The sequence below is a fragment of the Chroicocephalus ridibundus genome, chromosome 3 (assembly GCF_963924245.1).
Source record: "Chroicocephalus ridibundus chromosome 3, bChrRid1.1, whole genome shotgun sequence".
In the NCBI taxonomy this organism is placed as follows: Eukaryota; Metazoa; Chordata; class Aves; order Charadriiformes; family Laridae; genus Chroicocephalus; species Chroicocephalus ridibundus.
The window spans coordinates 83,953,142-83,969,972 of NC_086286.1; the positions used below are offsets into that span (position 1 = coordinate 83,953,142).

At 39.6% G+C, this 16,831-nt stretch overlaps 1 protein-coding gene across 6 annotated transcripts in view; it reads left to right on the forward strand.

Moving 5' to 3' along the window:
* USP45 (ubiquitin specific peptidase 45) overlaps positions 1 to 16,831 on the forward strand; it is a 56,758-nt gene that overhangs the window by 18,058 nt on the left and 21,869 nt on the right. For 5 of the 6 annotated variants that reach the window (XM_063329892.1, XM_063329895.1, XM_063329899.1 and 2 more), the window contains 3 exons: positions 4,082 to 4,227; positions 5,513 to 5,608; positions 8,259 to 8,389. In XM_063329892.1, the coding sequence (XP_063185962.1) occupies positions 4,082 to 4,227; positions 5,513 to 5,608; positions 8,259 to 8,389 (373 nt within the window). Of the gene's footprint in view, positions 1 to 4,081; positions 4,228 to 5,512; positions 5,609 to 8,258; positions 8,390 to 10,808; positions 10,970 to 16,831 lie in introns of those variants that run through there. The other variant, XM_063329900.1, reaches the window with a different exon arrangement.

A 16,831-nucleotide genomic window follows, 5' to 3' on the forward strand; every position in this document is an offset into this window, starting at 1 on the left:
ATTCCTGGAACCATCATTTTTAATTAAAAAAAAAAAAAAGTTGCATTGAAAGGATGAGCAAAAATGCTTACTCCCCTGGCTGAAAGAAAAATTGGATGTCATTTATCCTTTTGCTTGCGTACCATCTGCACCCCCAGGCACAGCTCAGTTTCAGCAAGGGTGGTACAGAAGTCCATGAGCACTGCAAATGTTTGAAATACTGGCAAAACAAATTGATGGAGACCCTGCCGTAAGTTTTCCGAAAGTCTTTTGCAAGTGGATGTGTCAGCACTGTGTGTGTGTTCGTACACCTGGTCTGGTGACTTGCTCCGATTCACGGGCTGAATTGTTGTCTGTGCTGAGCAAGAGGTGTAGCAGCGGAGCAATCTCCAACTGCTGTCCTCTTCCCTCTGGGTCTTTGAGCAGCCTGGTCTAGTGGGAGGTGTCCCTGCCCATGGCAGCGGGTTGGAACTAGGTGATCTTTAAGGTCCCTTCCAACCTAAACCATTCCATGATTCTGTGATGGGAATGGGGGTTACTAGCATGGGGGAGAGCAGGGGATGTCGTGAAGCTTTGCCAGGCCTGAAGGCAGTGCCTAAAGCGCAAATACAGCTGTCTGAGCACCAAAGGAGCAGGTGCTGGAGGTGGACATCATGGTGGGACCAGAAGCAGGCAGTGACCTGGTGCCAGGGAAGAGGCGGTCAGTAGGGTGTGATGAGTTGGATTGAGAGCTGGGCAATGGGTGTTGGCAGAGTGCTCCAGTCAGGTGTCTCTGCGCCCAGATACGCATTGTTGAGGGAAAAGGAGGTTGTGGTGATCAAGGCACAACTTGGGTGAGAGTTTTCCCTGTGTGACTGGATTAGAAAGGCCACCTCTGCAACAAAACTGCAGAAGGAGTCAGACAGAGAAGCGTAGTCTGAACGTCTGAGCCCCAAAACAGTCACAGTCGGGTGCTCTGTCGCTGCTGTGGAGGGACAGACCTGCCTTGGGCTGGTGTCCACAGGGCCTGAGAAGGGCAGAGACTTGGCGGGCACCACGTCAGTTCTCTAAAAGATGTAATAGTGAACTACAGGCAGAAGTCAATCTGTGAATTTAATTACTTTTGTGCTTTTTACCCACGTTGCTCTTGTTAACATTAACGAGGTCCTTTATAACAGGTATTACTGCAGGTGGCGGGGTGGCTTGGAGTACTTTTCTCAAAACACTGGCCAGGAGCTGAAGGCCCTTGTGGGCAGCAGCGGATGACAACCATTTTGATGGAATCCTTCTGCTGGGGTCCTCGTTGTGTCTATGCTGGCATAAAAGTCACTTTTCATGTTCAAAAGCACGCCCATTAAAATATTACAGGACTACAAGATTGTGTCAGCAAGAGTCTATGGAATGGTTCAGTGCAAATACACTTTAAAAAATTACATATTACCCTTTTGATTAATAACATGCTTGTAGCCTTGGGTTAATCTTGCAGAAGGACCCTCCAGCCCCAATCTGTAGAAGTATTAGCTATCACAGTCATTACCAGCATTTTCTATTAAGACTGACCAACTCTTCACATGTCAACTAAACATTCAGCTTCAGGCCTGTCTGTCATTTGTCACTGAGCTGGGGACACTGAGTTGAGTTAAATTAAAAACTGCTGTCCCTCCTCTGACTCTGTGTATGTCCTTAAAAATGTCTGCATGGAATAAGCGAGGCAGCAGATAATGTTTGTAATGGCAAAGCTACACTTTTCTGTCAAGACTTTTTCACAGATACAAAAAACCAGTAAAACGTCACATGGATTGTGTTTGTAAAATCTATTAAAAATCAAGAAGCAATAATTAAAACCTTCTGAATGAAAGAATTTTCCTAGATGCAGGCCTTTTCTTGATTTACTGCTACTTCTCCTTATCCCTATACTAATTATCCAGCTTCGCGGCAATGTCTGGTTCTCGTTTATTGTGTTTTATAATTGCGTATTCATCCAGCTCTTATCGCAAAGCTGGATGCTTCGGCTTTGTTTTTTCCCCCTTAAATAATTTATATGTAAGGTTCAGCAAATGGAACCTTGCTACTTGTGTGAAGCTGCCATTTAACCATGAAGTGAAATGCTTTTATCGAGTTTGCCCTGCAGATATGGTCCGCTGTGGCAGGGCTGTCCATATTTGGTGGCTGTGCAAGGAGAGCCAGGTGGTGCTGCAAAGCGTAGCACAGTGAAGCGTGGACAGATCTAGGTTTGACATTTGTCATCCTGTACTGCTAAAGGGAAGAGAAAAATCTGCTTTTCCATATGCTTATGCTTTAATTTTTGCCTGCAGTTTTGTCCAGATGGCCTTGTGAACATTGTTTACTTTAAGATGCTGTCCCAGATGTTTTTGAATGCCGATGGATAAATGCAACAACTGTGGTATACTAATACACAAATTATTTACACAATTTTGGCTTTTTTTTTCCCTTTTTTTTTTTTTTTTTATTTTTAACCATCTCCTCTTCCCAGCACTTCTCTCTCATGTTTCGGAGGGGAAGAAGTCTCCACTTGTGTTACTAAATTTCTGAGAGTGAGCGGTGCCTTTGAGTTGCAGACACTTGGAGCTCCCATTCTTTTGGAGCTCTGCGTGGGTGGATGAGTCTCAGCCACTGCAGCATGGCCCTTGTAAGCATGTCAATTAAAAGGCGTTGCTGCACGTGGTCCATAAAACAGTGGCTGTTTCAGGGTGTGAGCAGCCCCCAAGCTGTTTGTCAGTCGTTGCATTCAGAAACACTTTGTCTGCTTTTTCAAGGAGAACTTGGTGTCTTACTTCGCCCTTGTGCTGTCTTAATTTTCCACACGAGTGGAAAGCTGTGTAAGCAGTATTACCAAAAATATTTAAAAATGTTTTTGCACGGCAAAGCACCTCTAACTGCGTTTTGACAAACACAGATACAATTTGGAAAAATAATTATGCCCTCATGACACTATAGGGTGCAGGCAGACTGCGTCAGAAGTTTGTTGCCAGATACAGTAGATATTTTAATGACTTATTTTTTATTTAATTATATTTTTTTCATCTTCTAAGCAAGAAACTACCTAGGAGTGTACATAAAAGAACCTTTTGGCATGAGCATTTCATTAACGTAAATAGGTCTGTTAGATATTTCTCAAGAACACTTTAATGAGACTTCAATGTGAAACTCATTAGAACAAATATATGAATTCATATGTCAAGACAGAGATTGCAGCATCACAGTTCTTGGCATCTATTAAGTCCATAACTCATTTACATTGACATGCATTGTTAATCAATATTTAAGACACTGCAGATGTCAGTAATGTTCATATTTAGTCCTGCAACCATGACAATATGAAAGTTGCTAGTAGAATTTGAGGCTAAATATTGTTATCTCAAGTCTTTCCATTACCTCTAGGCTACAAGTTAATGACTGTCTAACTTTGCTGCCCCTCATCTATTTAAATAATAAGGGAAACAGGGAAATACGTGGACATAATACTGGTAGCATATTCCATTGCAGTTTTATCAAGTTTTTGTTGTTTAAAATTTAAACAGCTGCATTGTATGCATTTGGGTTGCATTAGCAATTCCTCAGGCTGTGACAAAGGGAGGCGGGTGGAGGAGCAAATGTAGCATTTGGGGAAACCGATAACAACTCTGATTTGGCTGTTGACCGCGTTGTACAAGGCAATTCGAACAAAGCACGGTAAGCAATAAAGACTTGCAGCATTCAGCTGGTAACTTTTGGTTACCTCTCTTCAAATGCACCAGAAAGCAGCCTTTGTGTGGCATTTCTAATGTGTCTAATGAACATACATCTTAACTACCCATTGTTAATAAACTAACAGAGCCTATTTTACTTTATTTATTGCTTGGGTAATTGAAGAAGTTACAGTCTTATAGGGGAGCGTGATTATTGTGGAAGGTTTTGTTGGATATATGTAGTTTTTGGGGGGATTCATTCTTTTTTCCCACCTGCTGTTGACTATTATTTTTAAAGATTACCTGAACAAGCTTAGGGTACCATCAAGGTATCTTTCCGCGGATGTTAAAATTCATAAACATAATCCATGGAAGCACTGTATTGATTAAACTATGCAATTATATAGTAATATTAATCTATAGTTTAATTATAGGTTCGTCAAAAATCATACGACTCCGTGAAGAAAACAATGAAACAAGTGAGATACTGAAAGGAAAAAGTTCTGGTAATGGTGCATCAGTTCCAGTTAAAGGAATAAATAATTTAGGAAATACGTGCTTTTTTAATGCTGTCATGCAGGTAAGATGGAAAGATCATACAGCTTTCTCTTAATATATTTCAGAAATACTTTATCTGTATAAGCTGTGGACTTCAGAAAAGGTTCTGACTGTTACCAGTCTTCGTTCTGCTTTCTGAAGGTCCTTTTCAAATTCTTTTTACTCCTTGCTATCCAAGCAAGATTTCCTGTTATAACAAAAAAGAATCCCTGGATCAGTAGCATTTTTCACAGTAATGAGACAAATGAAAATGTCAAGTGTTTTACACACTGCATATGTGTGTGGGTTGTGCTCTAGCATATGGTTTTATTTGTAGTTCAGCATTAGGCAGTCATGAGTAATGCACAGTATTTACCATACTGGTGGGTGTGAAAAGTGGTACTTTTTGCGTAATATAAATGTCTGCGCAGTGCATTGTGATGGTTTTAAGCCCTTACAATGGATGCAGTTATAAAAGTACTTTTATTGATTATGGGGTTTTTTTTCTGACCAGAATAAGAGGGATGAGTGATACTAATACACTTTTATTGATGTTGAGTGTACAACTAATCCAATATCCTCAAAAAAGCAGCAGCCTTAGCGGGTTTTATATTGGACCATCCTATTGCTTGTCAGTTGAGCAGGGACATCTCTATTTCTGCAGACAGGAGTGAACAAATGAGAGAAACTGCTACAAAGGCGTTCTGAACTGGCACTCTTTACCTTGTGTTTATGGTGGTGATTACAAAACTCAGCAAACAAATAGTAAATTTGTCAGGAGCAGAATTACTGCAAATTGTTTCTTGTCTTAGGGCTCTGTAGAAACCTAAGTGATCTGCAGTCAAAGTTAACCAAAAATAAAGAAACAAAGCTGGGATATGTTGAGTTGGTTTCTTTTTCAAATTCAGAGAGGTGATGCTTTTCAGTGTGCCAAAGCCTTTGTGCTTCTTGTGCCACCATGAAGGGGACTGTGGAGTTTAAAAGAAACAAATGAATTCTGATACTAATGTCCTTGCCATAAAAAACCCCTAAGAGTTAATGAATCTTGTTGTTCAACAAAAATAACAAAGTTATTACTAGGAAACTATTTTGGAATTACAGAACCAGAAGTAGATACAATTTTAGAAACAGTCTGAGTTCAATGATCTTGGCTCTTACAAGAGTGATACCTGCTTTTTCTAGTGGTCTGATTTAAACCTCAGTTGTACATTATGAAATATATCTGGTTTTGTCTATCCCTGAGACAAGAATTTATAACTAAAGAAAAAAATATAGTTGAAAGATCAGCATGTGTTTCTTGGTTGTTTGGTTTTTTTTTGTCCTTTAAGAACTTGGCACAGACTCACATACTAAATGAACTGATGTATGAGATGAAGGAGAAAGGAACAAAGTTAAAAATCTGTCATACTTCAGACTCCCAATTGGTAAGTATGCAGCAAGAAATATAAGTTTGGGGAAATGTGGGAAGAAGCTGGAGGATGGAGAATCGCATCTCCATTAAAGAGACACTCTTACTGTCCCCTTTCTTTTGCCTTGTAATTGTTTAGCCAGTTTATGATTTCTGTGAACTCACTCCAATTACAAAACTGATTATTCAGCCCTGGAGAAGGAAGAATAATCACTTCCTTTCACATTTTGTGACATAGAAGTAGCAAATAATGCCTGACCTTAAGAAAGAATGGCTGAATTATTTTTGTTTCCCATTTAGTTTCTTCAGTATGAATGTATGATACAGAAAATAGTATATTTGGCTCTAGAAAGTGTTCATGAAATATTTTATTCCAGTCTGTCCCAGCCCTTCATTGATAAGGCTTTAAAAATGTATTACGTACTTCACGGGCCAGAGGATTAAACTGAGAGTGAGGACCAAATTTCTTGTCCTCGAGCTCATTGCAGGCATATGGGAAAGAGACTCCTGTGGTTGTTCTCAAAATACATTGCTGTTCCTAGTCATGTCTCGGAGAGACATAGGTTTTCATAATATGTTGTTGGCAATAAAGATGATACCCCTTTCCCTCTGCTAGCTAAAAAAGGCAGTTGACAGAGGATTTCTTATTCTTTTTTTTTTCTTTTTTTTTTTTCCTGCTGGTCGCTGGGAGCTTCCTGGTGGCAGGGAGGGTTGAGGGGTGGGATTCTGTTTCAGATACCTCTGAAATAATGAAGATTTCTGTATGTTGCTGTCGGTGATGTTCCGAACTTCTCCAGGCAAGAACAGTGTGAAATGCACTGCCTTGCTGCCTTCATTACCTCCTGTGGCAGTTCTGAGCAACAACATGTTTCACTAAGTTCTCCTGAGCCACAGTGGAGGTCTGGAGCTTGTTTGTGCCCAGAAGCTTAGAAAGCCAGTGGTATGTTGGTTTATGCTTAATGTGAAACTTGCACAGCCAGGAGGTTGAAAGATTTATTTTTTTGTTTAATGACAATGCTTACAATGTAAATAAGATCTTTGGAGCAAAGACTGTGTTTTCTGGTCTTTATATGTCAACAGAGGATTAGAGGGCTGCAGTAGTCTAACTGATAGTAATGGAGAAACTCCCAGCTTCCTGCATGGTAAAGGGCATTTTCCCACCATTTCCTACCTTTTTATAATGCAAATACTTTATATTTGTGTGTATCCATAGTGCTTATGTTTTGTGTAGATCTGCTTTCTGGTTGAGGCAGCCTCTCTTATTGTTTGTCTGGCGGTTGTAATCTCATTTTGTGAGAGTCGGGCCAGCTAGTAGGAAGCACTGTGGTCACATACGGACCTGGGAGCATGTTAGGGAGAGCTGGCCATCTGTGGCTATTGAGATGCACGTGGCATGCGAGCAGTGCAGGAGTGTCTCCTACTCTAAGACTGGCTCAGGTGGCTGCTGGGGGGCTCCTTCCAGCAACAGGACCTGCTGGCTGGGGTGAATCTCATACCAGGAGGGGCTGCGTGGGATGTACCCTGTGCCTGTCCCCGCTCCGCCATGGTGGACCTGCTGCAAACCGCTGCTGGTGCCTTCCCAGCACCTGGTTCCTGGAGGAACATGGTATATTTCTGTGGCTGTTGAACATGTGGAAATTTCAGTGTGCGGCTCACAGGTCAGAGAAGCTGGCCACCCCTTCCCTGGGGTTGAGCAGACAAAGTGCCACTGAGCTCTGTCTTACGCTGGCCCACAGAGGAGGTCGCCCGCGTTGTCTCTGCAACTGAATTTCAGTGCACGTGGGAGTAAGAGTAAAGCAAGTAATTCAGGAGGTAGTCTGTTTTTGTGAGAATCAGACTGCCTGATTGACATGCCTGTTTCCAAAACTATTGGTTACCAGCCAATTTGCTGGACAAGAATTGTTTGTGTTTGCAGCTATTACTGCTTAAATAATAAGCTTTCTCGTCCCCCTGTACTCAGCACTGGTGAGACCCCACCTTGAATACTGTGTTCAGTTTTGGGCCCCTCACCACAAAAAAGACATTGAGGTGCTGGAGCGAGTCCGGAGAAGAGCAACGAAGCTGGTGAGGGGTCTAAAGAACAAGTCGTATGAGGAGCGGCTGGAGGAACTGGGGTTGTTTGGTTTGGAGAGAAGGAGGCTGAAGGGAGACCTTACCACTCTCTACAACTACCTGAAAGGAGGTTGTAGAGAGGTGGGGGTCAGTCTCTTCCCCCAAGTAACAGGCAAAAGGACAAGAGTAAATGGCCTCATGTTGCACCAGGGGAGGTTTAGATTGGATATTAGGAAAAATTTCTTCACAGAAAGGGTTATCAAGGATTGGAACAGACTGCCCAGGGAAGTGGTAGAGTCACCATCCCTGGAGGTATTTATAAGTTGTGTAGCTGTGGTGCTTAGGGACATGGTTTAGTGGTGGCTTTGTCAGAGTTAGGTTGATGGTTGGGCTCAATGATCTGAAAGGTCCCTTCCAATCTTGGCAATTCTATGATTCTATGATTTCAATCATGTAGGTGACATCAACATTTTAAAAAAAAAAAAAAAACACAACCAAAACCACTCTTCAGACTGAAAGTTACATTGTTCTTTGTCATAAATGTCCTAACTTGAAATAAGTCTAGTGTGTTATTAACTTTGAAATCTGATGTGCAATTTACCTTTGCTTTGAAGGATCCTTTGGTGGTAAACCTCTCTAGCCCAGGACCCTTGACTTCGGCGATGTTCTTATTCCTTCACAGCATGAGGGAAGCTGGAAAAGGTCCGCTTTCTCCGAAAGTGCTGTTTAGCCAGCTTTGTCAAAAGTACGTATTGTCAGTATCTCTTACTTATTTATTTTTAATTTCCAGTGATATGTTTCTAAGCGTGACATGTCTGTTGTCCTTTCTAAGGTGCTATTAGGTTTTTACTGGGCAGTCCAGAAAATGTTTTCTTCATGTTTTAAAGTTGCAGGGCTCCTTGTTGTGCTCCAGGGTTGTACCCGCTCTTTGTGAAATGTATGATCCAGTTCATAACCAGTAACTTTCAATGGGCTTTGAACTGAGTATGAGGGGGCAGAAGAGGGTATGGTAAAACTGAAGAAAATAGAATTACCTTCGAGGTTTTGTGGTATGTTAGCATGAAGCTGTGCTAATACTGCAAAGTGCATGGAGCTATTTTGAAAAAAAAAAAGGGTAAGCTTTTAAATGGGAAACCTCTGCTATGATGTCTGACCTTGGCATCAATTCAAAATTAAAAAGAGTCTAACAAGTAAGGACTTGAAGCAGTACTGAAATGGCATATGGCTCCAGATTGCAAAGAGCTCACAAGCCCTAAAGAAACTCCTGTTTCTTGTTCTGGAAAATGTTTACAGTGGTGCTTTGTAGGTGCCTTCAATTATGATGCAAACAATCTTGCTTTTAAAGCACCTGTAGAAGACCTATTTAAAAGTTGATACAAGTATTTAGATATTTGCTTTATAAGTAGAAGAAGCTGTAGAAGCAGAGTAGCTGGAGGATGATATAGCTGAATCTCACGTTAAAAAAGATAAATAATGCATGTTGTTTTACTTGCTACAGTATTATTGTATGGAATTTTAAGCAGCAAGAGAGTTAGGAGGAGAGTTGCAGCCCACTACCATGGCATTGCAGGGCAACCTCACTGTGCAAACATGGGTTTAAAATTTGGTATCAATAAACAAAAGCTTTTAGACTACATCAGGGACAATTTAATTCTGATAAAGAAATCAGTTATTACTTTTTCTTTATCCTCAAAATTCAACTTCAGAAACTTAATATTATATTTTTTCTATTGTACTTGACTTCCTTTTGAGTCTTTTGAGCTGTAAAAGGGAATTTGTACAAAGTGTCCTTATAGTGATTTTGAGTCAAACAGCAGTGTTCTCTGTTTAGCATTATCTACCTGGAAGAAAAATATATAGTGAAGAAAAATATGTTGTTTTCTCACTCCTCCTCCTGTTTCAGGACTACCCCAAAAATGTGATTGTAAGAACAAAATTTGGTCAAGAAATGAAAGGGAAATGATTAAATAGGAAGAATATTTTTTTCTCTTTACGTATTAAGGATAGAAGGGAAAAGATGATGTAAAACATGTTTTGAAGCCCACCTTAGCAAACTCATTGTAAAACAATCGTGATGCAGTATCCTTCAGATGGCATTGTATTTTTGAAGTGATGGTTATTTTGTACCTGCTCTGTGTGTGTTGTATGGTCATCAAGTGATGGCTACACAATATATTGGTATTGAATCTCAGATATCTAGTTGTTCTTTTTCTTCTTGTTGTTTTTTGATCTTTAAGATAGGCATATACTTCAACCACCAGCTAAAATGGAAACGTGGGCAGCAGACTTTTGCTGTTTAGACATGTATCTGTCAGCTTCTGTCATCTCCTGCCTTCATCCCTACTTCTTGCTTTTGTTAGCCTTGCAGAACACAACTTAGATATAAATCCTTTACTAGCTCTAGTATCACTAACAAAAGTGTCAGCCACGTCCTGTTAGCAAGAAATTAGGTGTTTGAGGGCAGTTAAGTGGCCGCATGGGTATGACAGAAGGTTTTGGTCTTTTGATTATATTGTTATTGATAGTGACATAAGAAGCAAGAAAGAAGAAAGGGAGAATTTCAGCAAATTCAGCAGTCTGCAGTGGTGAAGGTAGGAGAATGGGAAATCCTCATCTTTGCAAACAATACATTTACTATATATTAACTTCAACACTATGAATCCAGTGTTCTGTCGTGCCATTTTTACAAAGCCTTTTTTCACCTTTTAAAGTTGTCTTTCTACTCTTTAGCAAAGCTGAAATGAGAGAGAGAGAGAGCATGGCAAGATTGCAGGTGTCCCCAGCTAGGAAGAAATCTGTGTTGCTGCAGCATTCTCTGTAAACTGCTTTTTGAATCCTGCCAAGAAGTCACATTAATAAAGTAATCTTAAAGGCATGCACTACTTGTGGTCTTCACATGCCTTAGCACAAACTCTTTTTACTTAACAAGTAGAGTTCAAACAGCATTTTTCCTAAAGAGATGACAGGATGAGTGTGTAAAAGGAAGAACTACACTAAAAAAAATGTTTGTATTTCAGAGGGATATGTCAGAGAAAGACAAGTCAGTGAACTACTGGGGAGAACGACTTGAAATAATAATGGTTTGGTTTTATACATTTTACGTAAAAGTTTGCTGACTCCAATTGCAACCTTGTTTTTTTGTTTTTATTTTTTTTTCTTTTTAGTTTATTCTTTCCCTAGCACAGATCTTGCTGTCTCAGTCCCAGTCTGCAGTATATGGCCATACCTTTCTTCAATAAAGAATTCATAAAGCAGATTGTACAGAGAGTATAGGATGTACTTGTCTGTGATGTCAAGAGCTGGACTCAGTGACCCAGGAATTGTCTTCCCAGTCCCAGTTTTTACCATCTAGCCGAAAAGAACACAGCAGTTTCCGAATAACATATTTCTCATGTGTAGGTAATCCTTTAAAAATGGTTACTTTTCCCTGATGACACAATTAGATTATATATATATATATAAAAATATATGTGAATTTTGATTAAATTGGTATTGATGAATTTTACTTTTTTTGTTTTTCAATCTCCTAACTGAATGGTGATGTATTTTCATGTTGAATCAGTTGACGCAAGATAGAGTAAAGGTAGCTGTATAACTTAACACCTGGCACTTGCCCTCATTTCCAGTTCAGTTCTGGAATACACTTCTGAATTTGATGCCCAGAGTTGCTTTTTTCTATACCCTTGTAGGACTTCAGGACTCCACCTGCTTCAGATGTTGCAGTATGAGTTTGGATGCTTGCATTTGAACTGGGCATCCTCACCCAAAAATTTAAAAGTGCTCAGTGAAAGAAGATACAAGAAGGCAGGGAAGGAAAGAGGAGGAAAAAAGGAGCGGGCAAAGGTAGAAATACAGCTAGGTGTGGGCAGAGAGGCTGTAAAGAAGGGGACCAGGCATTGCCTTGTTCAGCTGCAGCTCTGTCGTGGCATCAGGTGGGATCCCCAAACCTGCAAGTGAGAAACTCTGCAAAGTAGATGCACGTTTGCGGCTCAAAAGCAGTGAGAGAACTGGGACACGGTCCTTTCAACAGCAGACTCTGTCTTTAAGGGTCTAGGGAGATCATGGCGTGGAGTTCATAATCCTCTGTATGAAAGGGTATTTGTGGTGGTTTTTTATTAAATAACAAAAGAAAAAAAAATTATACCAAGTGTTAATTTTATCAAGTGGTGGGGTAGCTGGGTTGAAGAAGGGGAGAAGAAAAGAAATGGATGAGTCTTTCTATAGCAACTGTTCAGCGTCTGGTACTAATTCATCCACTGTTAATTTTGTTAGTGTTGCAGCTGTCAGATGTTTTGCGAGGACAGATTGTGAGCATAGCTACGGGGCCCTTCTGTTGGTTTTCCACTATGCTGAATATCAGGACTGCAGACTTCTGACTTATCTGGAGACTTAGTGACTAACGCAACACAGATATATTAAGAGGACATACATTTTATTTCCTTTATTTGTTATGATTGAATAATTTTATTGGTGGAAGAAAGCTTAGATTTGTGTAGCAAGTGAATGTTGCAGCATAGAAGTGAGGAGTCGAGAAAGTAGTTACAGAACTTAGGTGCTTCAGATTTCCACCAAATAATTATTTATAAGGGTGTTATATTGCTACATTAACATGCAGGCAAAAATACTTGCCTAACAAAGATTTTATTAGTGGTCACAAAATATACATCGGTCTTCCCTCCCCGAGGAGTATTCATCCTTCCTTCTCAGGTGCGGAAAGTAGGACTGAAGACGGAGGTGGGACTGACAGAACGGAGCTCTTGCACAGTTAGGACTATCGATTCGTTTTGGAGGGAAACCTAAACAAAGCCTAGAGCATTCCATATTTATCACTTCTGAGAGGACATGCTAAGGGAGACTGAGGTAATGTTGTACGAGATTTAAGGGGTGAACAGGATTTTCTCGTTGATTAAGAGTCTTTTAGAGCCTTTTCAAATAGAATTGCTGTAGAGAAAAATCTCTTTTAAGAAAAGATTTCCAACTTGCCTATTTTTCCCATTTGATTTTTACCATTTAAAGATAACTGCAGCAGAACACGTGGTTGATGTTTCCTTGACCAGTTGTGAAGGATTATTTCGGGTCCCTGTCGTGCCTCCATGTGCTTTGCTGACGGTGCTGCGCCATGTTCAGGAGCTCTCTGACAGGAGATTGAATATTCTTCTCTGTGCAGCAGTAGCTGAGAGATTGCACGTCTTTCTTTTGGTTAACTTTGTCAGAGTTTCCTTAATTTTACAAAGAAGTTAACAAAGCTGGATGGATGAGGTTTATGAGTGCAAAGTAGATGAATTGCGTATATAAGTGGTGTGCATTGGCAGGAATCATCTGCACTTGCTCCTGAGTCTTGCATTCGCTTCTTCTACTCAGGAGGAAGACCTCTGCAGCATATTGGACAACACAAGTATTTGCAATGTTTGTGGTATTGGTGAGCTGCGTAAGCAATATTTGTAGATACAATGAAGAAGAAAACCAGTAATTTCATTAGGTACATTGGAGGTGTATCCTCATTAGCAATGTTCACATTAACCAGAATAGAGCATTAGAAGATAAAGCCAGTTTGGAGCTTAAGAGAGAGGTAACAAAAAGAGGAATCCTTCACGTCAAGAGGGACTTGAATATTGGGAGTTTAGGCAGGTGAGGACATGGAAAGGAGGCATAACAGCAAGACAAGACAGGAAATGATAGAAGATAAATCAGTTGTGCTTATTTAACTGCCCTCGGAAAAGTTCAAGGAGCTGTCTGTGAAACTGAAAGGCAACAGATTTAGAGCCAGGGGAAAAGAAGGGGTTTTTTTTAACATTTCGTAGAACTAACCTGTGGAACTTGCTGTCACAGAGCACTGTTGCAAATCTTAGCAGGACTTAAAGGAAGAAAGAAAATTTAGACGTCTAAAAAGAGAAAACTTTTTGTATAGGGATACAAGACCTCATGCATGAAGGCCTTCACTTGGCTACCAGCTGGTAGGAAGAAATTTCCCCAGACAGGTATTTCCATTACTCAGTGAAAAGAGCCTCATTTCTCTCTGATGGTCAAGTGGGAAATGGCTCTGGTGCAGGATGTCAGCAATTATGTTCATTCAGAGCTACTTCTATAACAAGTGCTTTTTGCGCTGGCAGCAGAGATCTGGTGCGCCGCAAGGAAGTGATAGTGCTTCGTTTTCTCTTTTGGGGGAAGGTGAGGCAGAAAAAGATGAAAGAAATCAGCCAGCACGTCCAAAGGAGAGCGAAGGGCTGTCTGTCCCTGCCATCAAGACAGGACAGGCATGTCTGGTGGTGTTATTTCCATGTGGGGGCAAGCCCGTGTTTGGTTGGGTTTTTTTCTACTAAGCACCCCGTGGCAGCAGAACTCTTATGTCTTTGGGACAGGTTTGAGGTAAGATTAATCATGGGGATTAATCATGCTGTAGGATTTTGCTCTCTTTTCTGCCGTAGTGCTGCATATAACTTGGGGTCATTAATGAGAATAATTGCTTTAGGAAGAACAAAACTTCATTCTAGCTGTTGTGTGATGACAGTGAATAGGTATTTGAAAGTGTCACTGGGAAAGGTAAGTCATGTGAATTGTGGTCATTTTTATAAACTGGCCTTTTGCATAGTTTTTTTGTAACTTTCATTGATAACTGACCAGTCTTTAGAGATGAACATTTTCATATGCAGATAAGAAAATTTTTTTTCTCTCTGGCTAACATTAAGTAAACATATTATTTTGCTTCTCTGTATGGTACTGCAGCGTTGAAGGGATTCCTACTGGATCAAATCAAATCAAATAATATGTTTTTTTTTTTCTTCTCTTTCCAAACACTTATTATTGTTTCTAAAGTTTTCCAAGGTATGAGGCTATCTTCTGTTCAAAGATAGTAATTATTGGAAGGATTATTTTGGAGAGGATTTTTATTAGAGACAGCAAAAGTATGGCCATTCTGTGCAGTATGATTGAATGGCTGCAATTGTATCCCAGTTTTGCTTTTGAAGTGTAGCTTAATTTGCCTCAAATTAATATAAGATAGGAATTGAAAGTATTAATGCTTAGAGGACTGGTGTTTTTTTTTTCCTTTTAAAAATTATGTTATTATGTAGTTTTTGTTACTAAAGCATTCTAGGAAGTAGATCATCATGAGAAGTATTTCTTTAACTGACAGTTATAACTGGTCTCCAGATGAGTAACGAGAGGCTAAATAAGCAGTACGCATGTAGATGTCACAGTTGTCCTTCACCACTTATAGCCATTAGCAGGAGTTCAACCTGTTCTGTCATTATCCTGCTGACACTGTACAACAGGTTGTATCGCATTGGCACTGGCTTCCATATGTCAGCACATCTGTGAGCGGTCAACTCAACCAACCATCTTCAAGTCCCCCACTTTTGCCAGGGATCTTGCTTGAAGCATATTTTTCAAGGAGACAAGAGCGCACATCTTTTAGTTGTCAGATTTCTGTGTATCAGCATGGACTAATTCCTTCCCCCCCCCCCCCGCCCCAATACTGGTTTGTAAGTGTAGGAAGTTTCCAGTAAATGCACTGTGTGGTGTGAAATTCCCTCCCTTTCTCCCTCCTTTTTTTTTATCGTTTTTAGGTTTTCTTGTGTGGCTTCCCCTCAAAAAACAAATGCACTAATCTGTAACGTTTTTCCACAGAACACCAGATATTTAGTATTATGTACAACGTGCTATGTACGTGAATGACAGATTAACTATATGTTAAGCAGTGTTAACAGTGACATCATTTATCAGTCAAAATAATTGACTCAAACCTTACATAGCATCTTTACACGTCATTTTCTGTGCCACTTTACTTACAAAGTGGTAGCTGTTCCATTCCCATCATTTGTGTTTCCATTAAAATTCAAGCATGTAGATTTATGTGGGGTTGGAAGGGGTTTTATTACAAGCACAGAGAAGCCTAAATAATCTTGTCCTCGTAGATGCAATGTGTGCTTGTAAAATGAAAGACTAAGAAAAATGAAAAACTGTCATGGCTCAGTTAATTTTAACCCCTTTCATTTAAGCTAATAAACTGGTGTGGAACATACGGGTAAACTATTTTCTCTTGAAATACCATTTAGTAAATTAATTTTCATCTGGAACGATTATTGTGTGTTCATCAGTGGGAGGTTACACTGGAAAGGTATGTGTGGGGCTTTTTTCTGATTGGCATTGAAGATCTAGCTCTGGGAGGTGTGCCTGCAATGAAGAGACCCTCCTGTAACAGTGATGGAGTCTTTGCTTGCTGCTTTGTCAAGTAATTATTCATTTTTCCTCCTTTTTACTATAACGTCTTTTGCAGTGGCACAGCTTCTGTGGCCAAAAAACCCCACAAAAATTCCTATTAGTACCAAGATCCAGGTTATGTAAATGCAAGATTTTGTTTTCTCGCTATACACTGGAGCTATTGATGTGCATATGTTGGAGGAGATAGGCTGAATATAACCATGGATTCCTACTGTCTTGGGAAGACAAGAAATTTCTCATAAATAAAACTAATGATAATACTGTGGCTGACTAACTAGGTTTCTCAAACTGAACTGATTTTGGCATCTGGGTTAAAAAAATAAAAACCAGATTCTTTCTGATTCCTGGCCATTCAATGAAAGAAACAATGTGAAAACTGTTTTAGCCAATTGAAAAGTGAAACTGTGCATACATGTAAACATGTGCATGCAGGTATATATGTTTGGGGCTTTTTTTAGTGTATATTGGGTGTTTTATTGGATCCAAGAGAAAGCTTTAGTGCTTTTCAGGATTTATTTAGTTTTTATAATCAAATTAAGTGGAAATAAAACATATGATTTTAATAGCAGCAAAAACTTGCATCTTAATAATAGTAAACCAAAAATATTTCATTTTTAGGAGGAGTATTTCAAGTTTGAATTAATTGATTTTTTTTTTTTAAATTTGAAAATAATATTTTATGTTGGCCTGCACATGCAAAAAAAAATTTAACTCTAAAAAGAATGCTTAAAAAAATCACCCACTCTGCTGATTCCAGATTTTATAGTAAGCATCATGGTAGAGCAGCATCATTAAATCATTTTTATCTAGGGATATTGTCCATTTTGTGTCAAAAAGTAGATACAAAGTATAAATGTGAAAGTGTCATATTTGTAAATGTGAACATGTTGTTTTGGATAGGCAGGTCCAGATTTATTCCACTTAATTTTAGGCACTGACCTGAGATGCCTTGCCACCTTAGAGCCTT